We start from the raw sequence: 23,890 nt of genomic DNA on the forward strand, positions 1-23,890 counted from the left end.
TATTCAGGAACTGGAGTGGGAGAAAGTTGTCAGAATTCATTGTATGCTGTCAGAGTCTAAGGGATGAACAATTGGTTTCATCATTAATCTAAAAAGCATAGCAGTTGGTAAAAAAAATTACATAATCTTTCAAAAGTTCTAGTTTTCCAATTTAAATAAACTTGGAGAAAATAAAAAGAAGATAAAAGAAAACTTCTTTACACAAAGGATAATTTTCTTCTGGAAAAAAATGCATTCAGTGTGTGATGTTAAGTCATAATTGGGGAGAAATAAAAATTTAAATCAGAACTTATAGAATTAATATATAACTCTGGTAGATATCAAAATATTATAGTCAATACCTCAAAATAAGTCTTAAATGCAGTCTTCCCATTTTTCAGTAAGTCATTAATTCTGCGATGTGAGGAAAAGGCAGATGTTTGCTTTATTTTACATTTTAAGTGCAGAATTGATAATGAGAAAATTAAATACATTTTTTATTGCTGTGTTTGTCATTATCTTAAAAAATCAAAAATTAAATTTAGACTAATTTTAAAAAAGACTATTAGAAAAAGATATAAAATCTAGACAAATTTATGAATTTATCAAAGCAGAACATGAGAAGGCATATTAGAAAAAAAAAGAGATATGGACAGACATAGACATATACAGAGAACACTAAAACTAGTAAGAACATGGGTGGAATAGAAAGTACCATAAGTCGTCCCAAAAGGAATAGAAAATCTGAGTAATTAAAAAAATCAAATTTCATCTGAAACAATTTCTCTAAAGAGAAAAAGGTCAGGTCTAGATTATTTTACCCAAAGCTAAAGAAGCAGGTAATTTAAGTCTCATATATCTTTTTCCCATAAAACAGAGGAAGGAGGAAATACTTGAAAGCTTGTTTTCTGTGGCTTGTGACACATCAATATCAATACCAGAAGTTCCTACTCATGGGAGATTTTAGGTGTAAACAGCCTAAACAAAATTATAGCAAACCCATTCCACTAGGGTGGAATATATAGTAATTATATATATAATTATATATATATATAATTACTATATAATATAGTAAAAATATATATCTTTATCAGTTTAATTCCATGCTTGCTTAGTTTAACATTAAAGAAAGGAAGAAACAAGGAGAGGAAGGAAGATACAAAGAACACATGAGGAAGGACATTTTAAAAAGCATAAAAAAATATTCACAAAGTTAATAAATTAAAGGGTGGACCAAAAATCTGAATAATCATCTCAATATGTATAGAAGAACCAAGAAATAGAACGCAATATCCATATATTATAAACACAACCAAACCAAACCAAACAAACATATAACAGAAAGAAAAACTCTGAGTGAACTAGAAGTAGAGATGTACCTTCTCCAGCTGATTAAAGGTGCATTAAATAAACAACAACAAGAAAACTACAGCGCGCATTACTCTTAATGGTAAAAAAACTAACTCGAGTTAATAAAGCTATAAGGACGCTAGAAATAAATCTAACGAAGGATGTGAACGACCTACATGCAGAGGCTTTATTGAAGTGTTATATTAGTTCAGCTTATTTAGACTTCGTTGAAGAAGGTCTAAAGAAACTAAGTCCTGTATTATGTGTGTGGTTAGGAAGACAACATACCACAGATAAAACCGTCCTTTCCAACGTGATGTGTGTATTCAATGTAATCTATTGCAAACCCCAATGTTCATAGAATTAGTAGTGGGTTCTAAAATTTATAAGTACTAAGATTATTGAGATTGGAATGGAAAAGAACAATAAAGAAACACGTTCAACAATTTACCCAGGCGTATTATATGGTATTTGCAGCCTTACTATGGCCACTATATAAATACATCTCTTCTGCCCCAAATGTCATAAGTGATTTTTTTTTTCATGTATTCTCGGATTTCCCAATTAGGTACTTGCTCACCTTTTCAGAGACAAAAGCAATCTGTTCTAGAAATCTGACACAAGATATTTTTATTGTCTCTAATCATCAGTATCAGCAATCTTAATTGTCCCTGAGTAAATAGTTCTCTGCTCATTTTCTGAAGCAGCCTTAGTGAAGTTAGGGGAAGAAAGAAAAAAAAGGCGGAAGGAAGGAAGGAAGGAAGGAAGGAAGGAAGGAAAGGAAAGGAAAGGAAAGGAAAGGAAAGGAAAGGAAAGGAAAGGAAAGGAAAGGAAAGGAAAGGAAAGGAAAGGAAAGGAAAGGAAAGGAAAGGAAAGGAAAGGAAAGGAAAGGAAAGGAAAGGAAAGGAAAGGAAAGGAAAGGAAAGGAAAGGAAGAAGGCAGGAAGGAAGGAAGGAAGGAAGGAAGGAAGGAAGGAAGGAAGGAAGGAAACTATTTTGTAGGAGAAGATGCTGGAAAGACTACATCTTACTGAAAGGCTAGAATAAAAGGACAACTAGGCATCTGACCGTTGTCAACATTCACCTTCTCTCTGTCCCCACTGCCTCTTGCTCATGTGATCTCTGGACTCGAGTCGACTCCCTCTCATTGCACATGGGGGTACAGGAAGCTCAATTCTTCTTGATGGAAATGGACTCCATGTTGATGGCACATTATTTTATTATTCCGATGTATGTATAATTCCTATTCCATTACTTGTTAAAAACACAGCGTTCAGCATCAGACAAATGCCAATTATCTGTGGACCTACTCCTGTTACATGTCCTGTGGGGAAGCTCAACTGAATGTAATCTTGTGTGCTTGTGACTAAGGATGCGACCGCCCTGCCCTGCCAGGGGCCACTGCAGGACATCTGGACGAAGGGTCAGGAAAAACGGAATATTGGAGTAAGCTCACGGTCATTAGCTGCACAAACTGAATACCTCCTATTTGCTAAGAGTAGCATGAAGTACAAAAACTGCCTTTCACTTCAGATAATTAGAGGCTGAAAACCCACTATGGCTTCACAGCCGCTTGCAGTCTACCTGTGTCAGTTCTGGTATTTTCCTGCTCAATGAGAGAATGAGCTACTTCTAAGTGAGCAAACTGGCACATTCCTTTGGGTTTCTCTCATTTCCCACAGCCATTGAGTTGGTATGGGGCCCCTTGAACGACAATGAATTTACCTATAAAGTGTGAACATACTCACGTGCATTGGAAGTATTTTTCTCTGGCAAAAAATAGACAATGTTCTTGAAGTCATTAATGCAACACTTCAGTTATTGCTATTGTTACTTTTATCTTCATGCTTTAATTCTAGCAAGCAGTTTGTTTTTAATAGATGTATAATTGACATGCCATATTATATTGGTTTCAGGTACAAATATAAGAAAGTGATTTGGCAATTACACACATTACAAAATACTCACTATGGTAAGTGTGGTCACGATTTGTCATCATACAAGGTTATTATAATGTTACTGATTATATTCCCAAGGCTGCACTTCTCATCCCTGTGACTTATTTACTTTGTAATTGAAAGTTTGTGCTTAATCCATTCCCCTGTATTGCCTGCTCTCCCTCTTCCTACGTACCCTCTTCCTCTCTGGCAACCACCAGTTGTTTTTTGTTTTTGTTTTTGTTTTCCTCGTATTTATGAGCCTGTTTCTGTCTTTGTTCAATTTTAAGTCTTTTTGATGGCAGAGTCAATGAACCCCCTCTCTAGCACTCTTTAGGAACATGACATTTGGAGAGTCATGTATTATTTCTATGCCTTGGCTACTTAATCTTCACTGAGTTCTTTGACTTGTCAAATGGTGTTTTTGAGAAATCATTAAGGAAATTATGTAAATTTTAAAATACTGACCCTGAGAATAAGCAGGCTGCACATTTGAATCCTTTCTGAAGATGAAAAACAAAACAGAAGCAAAAACAATACACACCGCATGCCGCCAATCCTAGACATGTGATTTCTAGCGGAAACCACACTATTTGAAAATCATCCACATTTTACCCAAGACCAATATAAAAGCAAGTCACATTAGCAGAGTGCCCTCTACACACATCGTGATGCAATGGAAGTATTGGTATATGGTAGGTCAGCACAATTTCAAGTTTGACACTATGCTTTTTAGAGAATTTTCCACAACTCAAAGAACAATCCACTTAATCCAGTGAGCTCATTTGAAAAGTCCAATAGGTGCATGCCACCACGACGGGCTCTAGAGAACCCAGAGCAGAGAAATATGCCACTCCTCCGGATGCCCCACTGTCTATAAGGCAGGGAGAAGACAAATACTAATATTTTTTCATTTTGTTTTCTCTAAAATTGTGATGTAAGTGTTCAATTTATCTGTATTCCAAAGTCAATATGACTTAGATATTTCCCTCCTAAAACTCTAAATCATGACCATTAGTATATGTAGTGCAGTTTACTACAGAATTCAATAGATTTCTAAATATTCATACTTGGAAGTTAGTATTAAGTACTTTTATTTATTTTTTTTCAAGATTTTATTTATTCATGAGAGACACAGAGAGAGGCAAGGACACAGGCAGAGGGAGAAGCAGGCTCCATGCAGGGAGCCCGATGTGGGACTCGATCCCGGGACTCCAGGATCACGCCCTGGGCCCAAGGCAGACGCTCAACCGCTGAGCCACCCAGGTGTCCCAAGTACTTTTAAATATATAAACTTAGACAAGTGCCAATTTTCTTAACTATAAAATGTAGATTATTTTCCTCAAAATGTGCTTCCATTCTTTTCTTTATGAAAATTCAGTCACAATGAAAAACCTTATATATTACTACAATAGTAAATTGCAGTGATTATGCATTTAAGTAATTATATTTATATCTATGATTTATAAATGTGCACACTTATGAAGATGTGTTTCCACCTGTAGGTTACAAATGTGTTTACTTTTTTTTTTTTAATTTTTGGTCTGTGTTTGATTTCTATTATAAATTTACATTATAGGCAACTATCTATAAACCAGATAGTCTGAACTTTTGTGAATCATTCCTGCGAAGTGAGACTAGACTATTTTAAGATGCTAATATTCTGTTTATTAACAAATAACATTCTCAACATTCCCTTAAGTGAAAATAAATATACACAATAAAGTTTGCAAACTAGTGCTCAGATGAAACTGAAAATCTTTTAAAAGATTTATTTATTATTTATTTATTTATTTATTTATTTATTTATTTATTTATTTATTTATTTATTTATTTTAGAAGGGGGAGGGCAGGGGGAGAGAGAATCCTGAGGCAGACTCCCCGAGTATGGAGCCAGATGTAGGGCTCCATCTCACCATTCCAGGGTCATGACCTGAGCGGAAACTACGGGTTGGCCACTTAACCAGCTGAGCCACCCAGGTGACCCTGAAAATTCTTGTTTGACATACTTGTCTTGAAATGATAGAGTTCTGCTATCATTAACCAGTATTTTTGAAATTTTGTATATAGAAGTCATGTATAATGACAAATGGAAAAAAAACTAAGACAAAATGATTAATAAATAATATATACTCCTTACTAATGTATTTATTTAAAAAAATATTTTATGGATAAAATTATCACCATGCCTTGCACAAGTCTGGTGTGCTACAGATGTTCTTTCCCTCTCCATCCTTCCCTGCTTTGTTTCTTGTTTAACTATTGAGAATCCAAATATTGTATTCATTAATCTGTTATAATGTATAAGTTATAATTCATATCTAGCATCTAATGGGTTAATTCTTAAATAGTTCTTTCTGGTTGCCAGATAAACAGGTGTTAAATAAAACATTCCAAGACATTAATAAGATTAAAAATTGAATTGACCCTATACATTTTGGATCACTAACTTATTTTTCATAAGTTCAAAAAACCTGGTAGTCATCTAGAAGCTTTTTCAAAAATTACTAAGCATTTAGAAACATATCACCTCAAACTCATTCAATGTATTTATACACTTTTTTTGTCAGTTTGCTGTATAAAATATTATTAGTGGCCCAGTCATTATAAAGATGTCACATTGAAGTGAATCACCCAAAAGGAGTCTCAACTCTCTTAAGACATTTTTTTGGGGCATCGGGGTGGCTCAGTAGTTGAGCATCTGCCTCTTGCTCAAGGTGTGATCCCAGAGTCCTGGGATCGAGTCTCTTGTAGGGCTCCCCACAGGGGAACCTGCATCTCCCTCTGCCTAGGTCTCTGCCTCTCTTTGTATCTCTCTTGAATCAATAACACCTTAAAAAAAAAAATTTTTTTTCCTCTAACTCATAAATTCTCCAAAAATTCCCAAAATGTCTTAATAATTTTGCCTGAGACTCACATAAGTGTTACATAAGTGTTAAGCTTTAAAAGTTTAAATTATGTCTTTGATTTTAGGAATAAACACTTTTATTCTTTAGGTTGGAACCATAAAGTCAAAGTAATTCACCTTTAAGTAAAATTAATTACATCGGGATGATATATTTGCAATTGATTATAAAATAAATTGAAAAATAGTTTTTTTAATATCTGTTAAAATTGGCCCATTCAATTGCATGAAAGAATCTAACAAAGGCAGATTTATTTTCTAATTTTTGTGATAATTCAGAATTTTTACATTTATTTTCCATCATGGTCTATTCATCTATAGTGTGGTGATCATCAAGTTTTCATCTTTCTTGAGTCCCCACAAATTCAGCTTGTGATAGATTATTATGATGTCCTTTGAACTACATTAGCAATCATATTGTTTATGCTGCCAGAAGTTCACAAATAGAATGGACCATCATTTTACATTTTGGGGGGTGAGCAATGTAAGGATACTAAATTTTTTCTTATCCGATACAATCAGCATTCAAAAGTGGTTTTGTTAATTGCGGAAAAAACAGCTAACATAGGACATCGGTAGTGAAAATGATACATATATATTTCAAACATTTGTATTAAAATAGCCGGATGTTTAATCATTCACCAATCTCAACTCTGGTGTAGGGATAAGGCCTTAACTCTGAGAATGGATCTGCTGTTGCTTGGAGTTCAACATCACCATTCTTGAAAAAAATCACATTCACTGTATCATCTATGGGCCCCAAATTTATTCCAAGGGAAGGAGAAACATGAAGTCGTGTCCAAAACAGTTTAAGCACACAAGCAATTTAATGAAATTCCCTGAAATATTATAATAGTCATATTTTTCTCCTAAACTGCAACACTTTTTTTTTTTAGCTAAAATCAAATCTTAAGAAAATTTAAGCCTGAACTGATTCCTTTTTTTTTTCAATTTTTTTTTTTTTAATTTATGATAGTCACAGAGAGAGAGAGAGAGATAGAGGCGCAGAGACATAGGCAGAGGGAGAAGCAGGCTCCATGCACCGGGAGCCCAATGTGGGATTCGATCCCGGGTCTCCAGGATCGCGCCCTGGGCCAAAGGCAGGTGCCAAACCGCTGCGCCACCCAGGGATCCCGCCTGAACTGATTCCATTATGCACATCTACAACATGCTTTGGTGTAATATTTAAATAAATTAAGTAGTTAAAAGATAAGATTAACAAGTTTTGAAATAGAATTTAAGAAAGTAAACTTCAGATTTTAGCCAGAAGTAGCAACTGATACCAGAGTAACCAGCTATTATAAATGACGATAAAACTGAAATTATATGAAGATACGCTTCTTTTAGTTTGGCATACAGACAGTGAAGAACTGTGCTCCTTGAGAGAGGAGAGATCCATAAGCCGAGTGCAATGATTTCCTCCAGCCTTGATTATGTTCATCATAACCTTGTAGGATATATTTCAGGAAGGAAAGGCTGGTTGTTTAACATTTAAACATTGTAAATATAATTCACCCCACCCATAATTCTTTCTTTTTTAAAAAATCATTTTATTTATTTGAGAAAGAGAGACAGAGAGAGAACAGAGAAAGAGTGAGAGGGAGAAGCAGACTCCCAGCAGGGAGCCTGATGTGGGACTCAAACCCAGGACCCTGAGATCATGACCTGAGCCAAAGGCAGATGCTTAACCGATTGAGGCACCCAGGTGCCCCAATTATATTGATAGATGCAGAAAAATAAAACAAAACATAACACCTGTATTTGATGTAAAGAAAAAAAAAAACACTCAGTAAAGTAAGAATGGAAGAGATTTCCTCAGTCTGAATAATTGTATAAGTACAACCCATGACTGTCATACTTACAAGTGAAAGATTGAATGTTTTAACCTAAGAATCAGGGGAAAAAAAATAAAAGGTAGGGTATAGCCTGTAGCAATTCTCCTGGGAATCATATTAAAGCTTAGAGTCAGTACAATTAGACAGAAAGAGAAATAAATATTATGTCAATTGCAAAGTAAGGAATAAATCTATATTTCTTCACAGGGGATCATTCATGTAGAAAAGACAAAATAATCCACAAAAAGCTGCTACTGCTAATGAGAGTCATACTGTAGAATAAAAGCTTATATTAACATTTATTTCTAAAACAATAAAATTAAAGAAGCATTTAAATCAATATTAAATTCATGTAACATGAAAAAAACTGTAATTAACTAAAATGTGTTCAATGTCTGAAACCTACAAATATTACTAAGATAAATTTAAAATACCTAGATAACTGGAAACATACATTATATTCATAGATAAAAGACTCAATATTTCTGAAACATCCATTCCTCCAAACTTGAACTATAGATTAATTGCAGTACCAATAAAACTTCTAGCTGATATTGTTGAAGACTCTGACAAGCTCATTCTATAACTTATCTGTAAAAAGATCATGTTTTACATTAGCCCAAACAATTTTGATAAAAAGAATGATGTTGAACTCACTTTGTTATTTTAAGTATTAGTAAGTAGCCACAATAATCAAGACAATGGTATTAGCATAAGACTATCTATGTGTGTGTATGTGTGTGTGTATAATATTATATAATATATGCTTATGGGATTAATGGTACATACAAAAGAGCCTAGAAATTAATCAAAACAAAAATGGTCAAGTGTTAATGGACAAGTTGTCATGAATATTAAATAGAGAAATAATAGCATTTATAACAAATACTGGACCCATTGGAAATGCCTATATGTGAACTAAATTAACCTGGCCCTTATGATAATATGTAAAATATGACTCAAAGTAAACCATAGACCAAAACATAAAACCTTAATTTTAAATATATAAGAACAGAGGGAGTAAATATTTTGTTACTTTGTGTTTAGTAAAGAATTTCCTAAAATGTGTTCAGATTCATGTATAAGATATTAAAACATCCTTTCTGGAACCCTTAAATTCTTACAATTGCAAGTACCACAAAAGCTGTGACTTTTGGACAGCTAATATAATTGTAGAACTGAATACAAGCAAACTTTAGAGTGGAATTTTACTGCGTAAGATGAAATGTACTAAGAGAGCTTTAACTCCTATATAAAATATACACGTTAATTTTGGGATCAATCATCGACTACAGTTATGCATTTATCAAAAACATGTTAAACGTTCTCCCTTTGAGAAACATTTGAGAATACTTCTAAGAATAGATTATATGCTCATGGTATGTATACCCAAGTCACACATTTTGAAAAGTTTTTCATATTTATAATAGGAAATATGTACATGTTATATCAGCAATATTAATTAATTGCTTCATATTAATATATAAAGCTATAAAAACTGAAAACAATTGACCTACTCTGGAATTTTTAAGCATGAATTAAAATAGATTTCTCATTATAGTGAAAATGAAAAAAAAAAAATTCAGCTGTATTTCTTTCCCTGGATGAATCTTAAAAACAGAGCACTGAGAAAAAAAAAAATTACAGAAAGCGCTTATACTATTAAGCTATCCATATATAATATCCATGAGACAAAGATGTAGTTACACACATAAATATAGATATATGGATGTCCAAAATGTATTTGGTAAAATTATAAAGAAAAGACAGAAACAAATAATACTAAACTCAGTATCTACAAGCTTTAGTGGGAATGAATAAGGATGAATAGTGAGGTGTATGCATTTATTTATTTTAAGATTTTATTTACTTATTTATTTTAGGGAGGGAGGGAGGAAGAGAGAGAGAGGAGAGAGAGAGAGAGCCTCAGGGAGGAGTAGAAAGGGACAGAGAGCCTCTCTAGCTGACTCCAGGCTTAGAGCTCACGACCCTGACATCATGACCTGAGTGGAAACCACGAGCCGAGCTTCCCAGGCATCCCTAGTGAGGTGCATTTAAAGCTTATTTCTCTGAGGAGAGTGGCTCTTAAATTGGTGTTCATTTTATTATTTAAACTGACCACATACTTAAGATATCAATGCATTTGATATATTTTAATTCTAATTGGAAAACATTTGGTACGATGACTTCACCCAAATATTAAAAGAGATATATGTGTGAACACATAACCTATGCACATGTGGACACATCTGCATTCATTACATCATGTTATGTTCTGATTTCCAACTAAGCACAATTTTCGCAGTTTTATTTATCAATGTCTTCCTTTATGGGTTGTGCAACTGATATTTTCATAAAACTTCCTCTATTCTGGAGTCATAGTAATGTGATCCTACGTTTCATTTAATGTTTAATTTTCACCTCCTATACACTGGAATTACTTGTTCCGTATGGCTGTGAGGTAGATAAGTAAGTTTACTTCCTTTGCAGAGCCAGGTAACACAGCTTTGTCTTCACCTGTTGGTCGAAGTGTCCGTCGGTCCTCCCTCCTGACTTGCAAACAACTCTGCCCTGTGTCAATCTGACCCGATGGTTCTTAGAATATACACCTGTATCAACACATTTTTTAAACTGCTATGTGATTTAGTGTCATTAATGTCAATATATATTTTGCTTCATATGCTTGAAGATGATGCTTATTCTTTAAGGATGCTTGGGTGCCTTAGTCACTTGGTCACCTGACTCTTGATTTTGGCTCAGGTCATGATCTCAAGGGTCTTGGCCTGGAGCCCTATGTTGGGCTCCACGCTCAGGGGGGTGTCTGCTGCAGGAGTCTCCCTCTCCCTCTCCCCCTCCCCCTGCTCGCTCTCTCTCTCTCTCTCAAATAAATATATAGGAAAAAAATCTTTGAAAATGATACGTGTTCTTTAACTTATTTCATTATATATTACATATATAATACGTATAGTAAAACCTTCATATTTGTGTATTTGACAGATAATCAGATATCAAGTGATTTCGTTGTTTAATGAAACACTTTTATCATTACTGACATTTTTAGCCTGTTTAATAAACACTTCTGAGAGAGGTGTATTAGCAATTTAATCCAAAATTATGTTTTGTTCATTTTGAAGATACTTTATTAGGCTCATAAAAGTTTCAAATGATTACATCACTCTGGTGACATACACTGCAACTCAATATGGCATGACCTTCATATCCTCACAATAGCATTTTGTTTTAAAGTATAGTTTGTCTAATATATATATATATATATATATATATATATATATATATATATATATATATATAAAGATTCTATTTATTTATTCATGAGAGGCACAGAGAGAGAGAGAGGCAGAGACACAGGCAGAGGGAGAAGCAGGTGCAATGCATGGAGCCTGATGAGGACTCGATCCCAGGTCTCCAGGATCACACCCTGGGCTGAATGTGGCACTAAACCGCTGAGCCACCCGGGCTGCCCTACTTTGTTTAATATTAAGTTTTGCTTGATTTATTTTGGTTGGAATTATCTGGTATTGTATTCTTTTATTTTAAAACTTTCTATATCTTTAGATCTCATATGTGCCTATTACAAGTTACAGAAGATGATTTTATTTTTCCTTACTTCACTTCAGTATGGTAATTTTTTTTAACAGGAGAGTTTCTTACAATTACGCCACTTTGGCTCATTAATATATATTTTCACCACTTTATTGTGTGCTTCCAATTTGTCTTAATATTTTTTATCTCTTCTAATATTATTTTCCAGTATTTTGTTTAAGGTTTTATTCTTGTCATGTCTAATTTTAAATCCGCATACTAAATTTGTGTCCTTAACTCAGAAATATTAACATGCTTGGGTATCTCTGGAAAAATATAAGAGCAGTAAACATCTTTACTCTCTTTCTAAATATGGTAATAGCTCTTAAGTGCTTTAGTTTAGGTCAAGTTTCTCAAATTTATGCCTATAAGTGATGCTGTGGCTGCTGCTGTGAAGGGTACCTGTGGATTTGCTAATCCGTCAAATTTGACATTTTGTTATTACAAAGAAAGGTGCCTTCATATGTACAACTTTCTTTGTCATTATTCATTATTGAAATGTATACCATCCTTTTGAGATAATTTTCTTTCTTTTTAGTAAGTTATTTAATAGCGATATATTTTCTCAATTGTTTGAAAGTTTTTCCTGTATCACATATTTTATGTTTCTGTTGTCACAGACTTACTGAGGCCAAGGTGATCTAAAATGACTTGTAAGAAGTGTCATAAACACAACTTTTGATGGGCAACATTTTCTCATTCCCTCTACCCAGAACTAAAGTAAAAACAGAAGGTACGTATTACTTATTACTTTTATTCTTTGTTTGGCAGCATATACATGTGTGTCTATCTTGGGTCATTCGTTAGGAATGTCATGTTTTGGAATCCTAATTTATTTGGGAATATCTTATCTTAACAACAGAGAAAACGACAGATGTTGGAGAGGATGTGTAGAAAGGGGCACCCTCTTACATTGTGGTTAGGAATGCAAACTAGTGTAGCCTATTCTGGAAACCAGTGTGGAAGTTCTTTAAAGGGCTAGAAATAGAACTACCCTACGTCCCAGCAATTGTACCACTATGTACTCACCCAAAGGATACAAAAGTACTGATTTGAAGGAACACATTCACCCCGATGTTTATAGCAGCATTATCAGCAATAGCCAAATTATGGAAAGGGCCCAAATGTCGATCAACTGCTATATGGATAAAGAAGATGTGGTATATACTTATACATATTTATAATGGAATATTACTAAAAAAATGAAACCTTGCCATTTGCAAAAACATGGATGGAGCTAGAGCATATTATGCTAAGTGAAATACATCAGTCTGAGAAAGACAAATACCATATGATTTTAGGAATATGTGGAATTTAAGAAACAAAACAGATGAACATGGGGAAAAAGAGAGGGAGGCAAAGAGAGGGAGGCAAATCAAGACACAGACTCCTAAGTATAGAGAAGACACTGATGGCTATGAGAGGCGGGGTGGGTAGGGAGTGGGCTAAGTGGTGAGCACTTGGATGAGCACTGGGTGTCATATGTACATGATAAATCACTACATTCTACTCCTGAAAACAATATTTACCCAGTATGTTAACTAACTAGACTTTAAATAAAAACTTGGAAAAAGAGAGCTACATGTTACTATTTATTCCTAAAAAAGAATCTTTTGGTACGTCTCTGTATAATGGATTAAAAGAAGCTACAGTTAAGTGCAAAAGACTATTTCAGAAGCTACTGCAGTATTCCAGCTGAGGGGTGATGGTTATTTGGACAGGGATAGGAATGAAGGAAATGTTTGAAGTGGTTGATTTATGGATATTTTTCAAAGTATAGCTAGTAGAAGTTTCTGATGAATTGGATGTGTAGCCTGAGAGAAAAGGGGGAACCAAATATAACACTGAGTGATCTTCTGAAGCAATCTGGACTACAGCCATCATTATTGAGATGGATAATGTCTCTGGAGGAGTAGATTCAGAGAGAAATTGGATTTTTGAGGAAACTGTTTACTTGGAACATTTTGAGTTTGAGATCTCCGAGAAGAGATATTAGGGCAGCTAAAATGGAATTCAAGGAAAAAGTGGATACATACGTAAATTTGAGAGTCATCTACATGTAGATGTTACAGAAAACCATTAGACTAAATGAGATTACATGGGCAATGACTCCAAGTAGATCTGATTCCTGGAAATTAGGATGTCCCACTATTCAATGAATGGGGTGATGAGGAACTAAAATGCCTACGAGATAGAAGGACCAGGGAAGGAAGAAGAGCATCTAGAGAAGCTGTGTCTGAGCCAGAGTGAGAGCCTATTTCTTGAAAGAGCTGTCGGTTGAGCCAAATGGTGCCATTTTGCTGAAAATGGAGGAGAGAATGATACTTAATTTTTTGGAACAGGGAAGACAAGTATAATTTTGGTGAAGTAGTAAAGATAAGTTTTTTAAGAGTGGATTTTAAAGAGCATGGAGATAGTGTGGGGTGTGAATACAGGCAACTCTTTCAAGGAGTTTATCAGGAAAGGGAGTGGGCTAACAAAATTGTATCTGGAGGGAAACGTTAGATCAAGGTCGGTTCTCAGTTTTTGTTTGCTTGAGTAAACTTTATTTTCAGATAGAAAATAAAGCCTAAGTTGGAGGACAGAGGAATTATGGAGGGGGGGAAATGAAGATAGAGGAGAGGAATTAATTGACCGTGTCATTGTTTCAGTTATTTAAGTTCCATTTGAATAAAAAAAAAATGTTCTAATGCTTCTAGAATTTGATACTGAGATTGGGATAAGGTAATTTGTAAGAACTCAAATGTACCAATGTATTAGACAAAAAACAACAAAAAACAGACTGTAGTGTATAAATGCCTCACCAAAATTCTCCCCATGGAGAGGAGAGGTTGGGATGGAATTGGCCTGCAAATAAAGATAAGAAATGGTCCTTGATGGTTGGTCTTGAGCTAATGTGAATAATCCCATATGTTTTGCCATAATTTACTTATTTATGGGCACATATTATGTATCAAATACTATTCTTTATTTTATTTTTTATTTTTTTAAATACTATTATTTTAAAAACAGTGAATGAATGAAGTTCAGGCCTAATTGGAGCAACATATATATAGATTTTATTTATTTATTTATTTGGGAGAGAGAGCAAGCGAGAGCGAGCACGAGTGGGAGGGAGGGGCAGAGGGAGAGGGAGAAGCAGACCGCCCGCTGAGCAGGGGGTCTGATGTAGGGCTCTATCCCAGGACCCCGGGATCATGACCTGAGCCGAAGGCAGATAGTTAATGGACTGAGCCACCCCGTCGCCCCGGAGCAGTATTTGTAACGCATGTCTGAAGTGACAATTGATCTCAGCCTGGGTGTGAATGAGGATGAGTGCACCCCAACTGCAGGTGGCATTCATCCGGTCAACATATGGCAAGTTAGCATAGTACTTGTTGCTTGTTACTACAATATAGCAACACTAAATCATGAGATAACAAGGAATGCAGAAAAGAAAAGAAAAAAAAAGGGGGGGAAATTGAGGGGCCTGATCAAAGTAATCCTGAAACCTAATTTACCTGTGAACTTTACAGGCATGTGGGCCAATAAATTTATTTTAAATCTTAGAACAAATGGAGTTATTTTTAGATATTTTGTAGTTATCTGCTACGTGGCAACAGGTAACTCATAAACAGACGTATACATTATAAAGCAGGATTTCATAAAAGTATTTTGTTTTATACTTTCAATCCTTGGTTAAAGCAATACCAATATCTTTGGCTGTTCTTCCCTTTGTCTGCTAAGGAAAAGGTGTCAAATAGGATCCTTTTGTATGTTAAGGGAAATTACTCATTCGAACACACTTGTGAAAAGCAAATTTCATATATCAAAATAAGCACATTGACAATAGCAAAATGTGTAATGTGTAGAAGCTAGAAGGACTTAAAGACACCCACTCTTCAGTAGTGGCATTTTGTATTGTTAGATGCAGCCGCTAACAAAGATTTATTTCAGATTAAAAGGCAACCAGGAATGAGTTCATAAAATCTAAATTTAATTTCCATCACCTAAAGTTGCAATTAGATTACATTTGAAATTTGTGGATCCTAATCTTTGGATGTGTTTGCATGAGAATTGAGAGAAAAATAAAACAAGAAAGGTTCAACAAATAAAGAGCACAACAAATAAACAGGTTCCTGGACCGAGTTATGCATATGATTTGTTTAAGGGAAGTGAGACAGAGCCGAGGCAAACACGGTAACGATGCGGAAACTAGCGGTGCTGTGATTTAATTCGTGAGTTCTGGTAAGAGCCGAGTCTTTCAGACTCATTAGAAGCATGAATACTGGAGCAGCTCTCCAACTTTGGCTCCTTTGGCAATACAACTGTCAGGCAAGCAGTGAACAATGGGGGTCCCATTTTGGGGTATGAATCAGGATAAGCTCTCACAGTGCACAGAACAACATAGTTAGGCAAAATGGGGAAATATATATAATTTAGTGATCACTGAGCTGTGTAGTAAGTAGTGCAGTTCTTGGGCAGTTCTTGGACAAATGGATTCATGTATCCAGCACCGTTTGACATGGCAGGAAATGTTCTTAGTATTTGTGAATACGATGGTCAACTAGACCTGATTTTCAGATTGGAGATGTTCATAATCTAGTAGGGGGGGGGATATTACATTAAAAAGTGATATGGGCTGGATTTAAATCTAATAAGTGATAAGCGCACAATCTAAGGCATGCATAAAGTTAGAGGACGGAAGGAGGAGCTGTAAAATTTGCCTGAGAGATTGAAGAAGATCTCACAGATGTTGTGACATATGAAATAGCTTTTCAGAGTAAATAGATGTTTGTAAAGCCAGAACAAAATGAGCAGAGGGGATTGAGAGATGAAAGGATTATACAATTATTGAAAGAACGTGGCCTGTTTGAGGATCTGTGACTAAAAGTATGATATATATTTTTTTTCTGAGAATTAAGCTGAGAACAGAGAAGGGCAAGTTTTACTTAAAAAAAAAAAAGCCACATATGTCCTATGCAGAATTTTGTTTTGTTTTGTTCTATGCAGAATTTATTTCGTACGCACTCAGGACATACGTGTGTATCCACGCCTTAGGGATGAGTACTAAACGGAGCGATGGCATAAATCAAGTTGTGATTGGAAGCAAGGTTTCTTAATAGTTTACTTTTGTATCACATAAGTCAATGGTTCGCAAACTTTAGCGTGCAGGAAGATCACCTAGGGAGCCTGATAAAACCCTCGATACTGGACTACAGCAAGCTTCTAATTCATGGTAGGCCCAGATATTTGGTTTAGAATATAAGAGACACCATTCTGTTTGTTTCTATGAGGGTGTTTTCAAATAAAAATAACATTTAAGGGATCCCTGAGTGGCGCAGCGGTTTAGCGCCTGCCTTTGGCCCAGGGCGCGATCCTGGAGACCCGGGATCGAATCCCACGTCGGGCTCCCGGTGCATGGAGCCTGCTTCTCCCTCTGCCCATGTCTCTGCCTCTCTCTCTCTCTCTCTGTGACTATCATAAATAAATAAAAATTAAAAAAAAAAAAACTAAAAAAATTTAAAAAATAACATTTAAATTACTAGACTAAACGGCCCTTTGGCTGGCTCATTTGGTAGAGCATGTGACTCTCGATCTCAAGGTCATGAGTTCGAGCCCCCAGGTTGGAAATTATGTGGCCATTTGTTACTGAAACCCAGAAATGTAATAGAAATTTCTAAGTATCTGAATTGTAGATTACATGGAGGGAAGGCATTGTTATCTGTACAGAAGTATTCCAGGTTTTTTATTAGATAGCACTATTCCTCAAGAACTGTGATATGTGGGGCACCTGGGTGGCTCAGTCATTAAGCATCTGCCTTCACCTCGGGTCATGATCTCAGGGTCCCAGGATGGAGCCCCACATGGGGCAACCTGCTTAGTGAGTGGGGAGCCTGCATCTCCTTCTCCCTCTGCTGCTCCCCCAGCTTATGCTCCTCTCTCTCTCTTTCTCTCAAATAAACAAGCAAACAAATAAATAAATCTTAGAAAAATAAAATAAAAATGAACTGTGATATGTGATGAGAATACAGGACTTTCTAGTTCTCTAATCGAAGGCAGCTCATGGAGTTCATCTGATTCTCAGTGTCTTCTTTAAAGTCATAGAAATAATCTTCGGCAGGATGAATTTTAGAGATAAATAATAAAATAAACTTCGATCAGTTAAAATATCTGACCCAAACTTGGAATTCAATGAGTAGGAGCTTCCCTAAGGGTCCATATTAGGAGGAGCATAGATCTAGGAGCCAGACTATTCAGATTCATATTCTGTATGAGTCTCATTTTCCTTACCTATAGAATGAAAATCATACCTGTCCTCTCTCTTTCAGAGAATCTTATTAGGACGACACGTCTACACAAGTACACCATACAAAAGCAAGATTGCTAGTAATTGTACTTAGCAGTAGCAGGAAGTATATCATAGATCAGACTCATGTTTTCTGCCTTCAGCATATGACGGGGCAGCTGTAGAGTCACTTTGAAAACCAAAGGATAAAAGAAAGCAGAATCAAATACCATGCAAATAAGAGCTGCATTCAGAGGCCCACACACTTTTTTTAATGACACCTCATACTCTCATTAGCATGTGGCCTGTTCATCTGCAAGAAGGACCTTTCTTTCTTTCTTTTTTTTTTTTTTTTTCTTTTTTTTTCCTGTGCCTGGAACTGGTTTGCTTTATTTACTCTTGAATCCTGTTTCCTTGCTCATCTGTGCAGAAGGGGCCCCTTTCTCTTACTTGCACAGCACTCTAGGTAGGGTAAAAAAAAAAAGTTCTTTAAAATATTAACTTCTGTCATTCCATAGAACACCAAGTTCCTCAGAAACTTACATTAAGAGGGTTTTTAAGCACCTGATTTCGATTCTCCAAAATACCATGTTAAATGAAGGAGAAAACAAGACATACACTGGGAGAGAATATTTGTAAAATACACATCTGGTGGGCTATTTTCTAAAACATGCAAAGAACTCTTAAAGTTGACTGATGAGAAAACAAAATCTGATTCAAAAGTGGGCCAAGGATGAGCACTGGGTGTTATTTTGTCTGTTGGTAAATTGAACACCAATAAAAATTAATTTATTTAAAAAACAAAAAAAGTGGGCCAAGGGCCTTAACAGACACCCCGTCAAAGAATACATACAGATGGCAAATAGATGTATGGAAAGATGCTCCATGTATTCATCATCAGAGAAACACAAATCAAAGCAACAGTGAGATACCACTCTATACCTCAGAGTCACCCAAATCTGGGGACCGCTAAGAACAGCAAAGGCTGATGAGGCTGTGCAGCAACAGGAACTCTCATCCATTCCTGGTGAGAAGGCAAAATGGGATAACCACTTTGGAAAACAGTTGTGAGATTCTTACAAAACTGCATATATACCCTTACCATATGATGCACTCATTACACTCTTTGGTATCTACCCAAAGAAATTGAAAACTTCCGCCCAGACAAAAACCTACACATGAATGTTTTTATCGTAGCCGTTTATTCAGAATTGCCCAAACTTGGGAAACAACCAAGATGTCCCTCAGTGGGTGAATGGATACATAAATTGTGGTACAATCTGGACAATGGAACACTATTGAGTATTAAAAAGTAATGAGCTATCAAGCCATAAAAATCTATGGAAGATCTTTAAATATGCTGATTACTAGCCGAAGAGGCCAATCTTAAAGGCTACAAACTGTAGAATCCAAATTATATGGAAAAGGAAAAACCTATGGAGCCAGTTAAAAAAAAAAAAAATCAGTGGTTACCAGAGATCAGAGTGTGTGGAGATGAATAAGCGTACACATGGGGCTTTTAGTGCAGGGAAAATGCTGTATGTGATACTATCGTGATGAATATGTACTACCATACATTTGTCTAAACCCACAGAATGCCAAGAATGAGACTTAAACTAACCTTCAGAATTTGGAGGATTATGATGTGTCACAGATGTGACAAATCTACCACTCTCGTGGAGGATCTTGACAACGGAGGGTGTTACTCATGTGTAGGTGTGGGGGCTGTTTGAGAAATCTCTGCACCTGCTCTTAACTTTGTGGTAGACCTAAAACTGCTCTACAAAAAAAATACAGCCTTAAAAAATCCAGTTGGATAAAAAAACAGCAAGAACATTCCCAGAAGAGGATATGATAGTAAGTGCTTTGGTAATGTGGTTGCATTTGAGGTTAATGTTTACAAACAATGGTATGTAGAAGAGCCCCCAGTGACATTCAATAAGGCACTTAGGCCAAGCAATCAGTGTGCGAATGTGCACTCCCTAAACAAGTCCCCAAGATGGCTTCAAAATATCAACTATTGTTCTTTCTTTCTACATATCTATTTATAATTAGGATTACATTATTTTTAGTAATGCTTTTTGAGGTGTCCCTAAGGCTTTTTAAAAAATCAATCATCTATACAATACAGTATGTGATCTACTCTACTGCTTTACTTAGTAAATATGTATTGACTAACTTGCCACACAAAGTACTAACAAATAGAATAAAAAAAGAACTTATTAAGTATATATTTAATATGTTACTTAAGTAAAAATGAGCACTTAATGATCATTGCAAATAATATAATTTTCATGGTATATATGAACTCATGTTGATTTGCAAATTAGTTTCTACTTGATGCAAATATTTGGACTGAGACCAGACTAACGTATGGTTTCTGACTGAAATACCATTGGGTTAAATTTGTAATTATTTTAAAGTAAGTTCATGTTTGTTTGTTTGTTTTTCCTAACAGGGATTCGTTCCTTCCATCTTCTATACACAGAGCCTGTTCCCCAAAAGTGCACAATCTTTTCTGAATCTTTTCAATGTCCTTATCATTTCTTGGATATATTAATCCATTAATCCTTTATTTTTTCAACTAATGTTGAATGAGCTCTTACCATTTAACAGTCATTTAATTGTCATTAGGTGACAAAGAGCATGCAATTCTACTCCTAGTCTGGTTATTTTGAAAATGAAAATTAACCAGAATGATCATAAATGAACCCACTCATGTATTCTTTATAACACTCATTTAAAAGTAATTAGTGAATGCTTATTTTCAAAGAGAATGTTGTGTTGAAAAAATTATCTAAATGGAAGCCACTTGAGCTAATTTTGCAGATGTAAAAACATAAAAATGCAAGCAGGATATAAAAGGCTGGAGCAGTCTAATTATTGATTGGTAACAGAGGACATTATGAAAGTGCGTAAACCATGAGGATCCATCAGCCCACACCCACTAGAATGGTTATAATCAAAAGATACATAACCATAAATACTGGTAATCATATGCAGAAGTTGGAACCCTCTCCTGCTTTTGGGTATGTAAACGTAGCTCCTTTGGAAAATAGGCAGTTCATCAAATAATTAAATACAGAGTTTCTATGTGACTGAGCTATCTCACTTCGGGTTATAAACCCCAGAAGAAATTAAAACATGGCTACAAATAACTTTCATATTAATGCTCATAGCAGCGTTGTTCATGATAGGCAAGCAGTGGAAACAACCCACGGAGCAGGCCTCACAGTTAGAGGAAAACCAGATACTTTGACTCAGGGATGGGATGAAGTGTTCAGTGATGTCAATTTTCCACCAATATGCTGGATTAAAGGGGGGGGGAAGTATGTGATTTATTCCTGCATCTGACAATGAGTAACTGCATCTAATAAGTTCTCTATACTCTGCTAGATGCTAGATGCTGGCACCACAAATAAAAATGGTGAGAGCCCTGCTCCCAAGAGAATTTCCGTATAAATCTTCATGTACAAGTGACATCTTTTTTTTTTTTTTTTATGATACATAAAGTAGTTTACCATTTTCTGAAGCAGCAACTGTAATGTTGTACCACGGAGTTTCTTCTCTATCAAGAACCTTTGTAGTCCTAATGGTTCCGGTATTGGCATCAATGTTGAAACATCTGTCATCTTCAGCACTGTAGTCAATGAAGTATCTAGGAAAAAAACAGATAACTCTTCTTTTTGCCTGATAATAGAAGGAGGTAAGTGCAACTAAAACTTGGGCAGGATTAGATCAAATATATTCAAATATTTAAATTCATATTTTTAGTATCTATAGTTGCCTTTTAGGATTTGCCTGGCAACTTTATATTTTGCATAGGATGGACATTAATTATTTTTTATCTGTCAACACTTAATATTTATTTTGATTAATAATTCAAATAAAAAACACCTTTCTGAATTCCATAAATAGCACAGTAGGTAGTAGGAACATAAGGTTTAATAAGGGAAAGACAAAATTTGCCTCTGGGAAGTCTATAGTACATTTGAAGAAACAAAAAAAAAAAAAAAAAAAAAAACTAAACCTTTAATGAAACTTCTCATTGCTACAGGTACAAATTTTTAGGATAATAGGAGATGTCAGATATTAATTTATCCTGGAGTTTCATTATAGTTGATATTTGAAGATAAATATAAATCAAAACCAAAACATTTCAATTAGTCAACATTGTGTCTCCATCACCTAGCCCCATTGTTGAATGAAAAAATGAAAAGACAACTGAATGACAGGCAGGTTGCATTACTGGCCACACATCATCTTTCCTTTCCAATGCATAAAAATTTGCAGAGCTTTCTCATATTAGATTTTGCCTCTAGCCTACTTGAGGAAATAGATGAGCACCGGGTGTCTGTATGTGTCAAATCACTAAATTTTACACCTGAAGCTAATATTACACTGTATGCTAACTGGAGTTTAAATAAAAACTTAAAAAAAAAAAAGAGAGAGAATGAGATGAAAAGTGATCGAAAGTGATCATCATTACTGAGAGGGATGGTGTCTTGTTCTCTATCTGGGACAAGGTTTCATAAGACTTTGCCTATTCCTTCTTATGTCCTGCCACTGACACAAAAAAGAACGTGCTGGGACTAGTCCCCTGGTCTCAGAAAGAAGATGAGAGACACAAGGACAAAGTTGTCCCAGTTCAGTGCCCCATCCTAGAGTAGAGCTACCGACTAAGTGAGCAGATGCATGGTTGAATGTGTGGAGTTAAGCAGAGCTGGAAAACAAAAACCAGCCTCGTTCAGCTGATCCTCAGCTAGCTCAGACACATACGCTATGGTTATAAATTACATTACCCAGCAACAGTTTACTAACATAAATATGAATTAAAAATATAGCAAACAATCATCCTATGCCCTGGAAACTTTCTAAAAACTATTTTTCAAACTTTCTAAAAACTATTTAAGGAAGAACGTTTCCCTCTTTCCTAATCTCTAATACTTCTCCTCTTCCTTAATCTCAGTTTAACGTTTCATCTAGTGCTGCAGAACAAAAATGAATCAATTCGGTACAAGTACTAGGGGAAGAATATCTGAAATACAGGAAACCAAAGTGGAAATATGCAAATTAAAGACAGATCTCTATTTGTTTTAAAAAGCAATGTATGTTTCAATGTGGCAAGGCAGGAAAGGATGAGGTATGTGGCTGGGGGCAGGACAAGCAATCCACATAGCACATGCTAAAGAGTCCTTGCCTTTTTTAAAAAAAACAATAGGGGAATTTTTTAACAAAGGAACTGACATATCTATTTCTATTCCGGAAAAATCACAGTGGCTACTTTGAAGACTTCATTCATTCATTCATTCATTCATGTAAGGGAGAATGAGAGAGACAGAGCAAACATGAGCAGGGGTAGGGGCACAGGACAGGGAGAGAATCGCAAGTAGATGCCATGTTGAGTGCAGAGCCTGACACAGGGCTCGATCCCGGGACCCTGAGATCATGACCTGAGCTGAAACCAAGAGTTGGACTCTTAATCAATTGTGCCACCCAGGCAACCTCACAATGGCTACTTTCTTAGATTGCAGTTTAAAGAATTTCAGAAAAGAAATGATGTCACATTGAACATAGGTGGAAAAAAAGGGAAGAAAATGGACAGAACTGTATAAAATAATGCTATATATAGGATACAGACTGTAGAACTCTTTATTGGAGAGGCATTAGTAAGTGAGAGAAATTATAAAGGAAATACAAAATAAAACATTTTGGTTTGTTTTTTTGCGTGTGTATGTGTGTTTGATCTACCATGTAATTGCTAAGCCTGTTTACTGAGCTGGATAGAGGTAGAAGAAACAAACAAACAATTCCCTTTGGGAGAGAAAGGATTTGAGAGAAATAAATGATTTTGAACACATTATGCCTTAGGAGCCAACTCAATAAGCACGTGAAATTAAAAGTAGAGAACTGCATATGGGTGCAGAGTTCAAGTGCTTTTTCTGGACAGGAAACATCCATTGGAGAGATATCAGCCCAAATTTAAGGTGGTGGGAATGGCCTGATTTCATCTG

At 35.5% G+C, this 23,890-nt stretch overlaps 1 protein-coding gene across 4 annotated transcripts in view; it reads right to left on the reverse strand.

Moving 5' to 3' along the window:
• Positions 1-23,890, reverse strand: part of CDH18 (cadherin 18) — a 304,587-nt gene that overhangs the window by 41,327 nt on the left and 239,370 nt on the right. For all 4 annotated transcript variants that reach the window (XM_055325457.1, XM_055325456.1, XM_055325460.1 and 1 more), the window contains exon 7: positions 21,398-21,534. In XM_055325457.1, the coding sequence (XP_055181432.1) occupies positions 21,398-21,534 (137 nt within the window). The remainder of the gene's footprint in view (positions 1-21,397; positions 21,535-23,890) is intronic.

Source organism: Nyctereutes procyonoides, unplaced genomic scaffold (genome assembly GCF_905146905.1).
Source record: "Nyctereutes procyonoides isolate TBG_1078 unplaced genomic scaffold, NYPRO_anot_genome, whole genome shotgun sequence".
Lineage (NCBI taxonomy): Eukaryota > Metazoa > Chordata > Mammalia > Carnivora > Canidae > Nyctereutes > Nyctereutes procyonoides.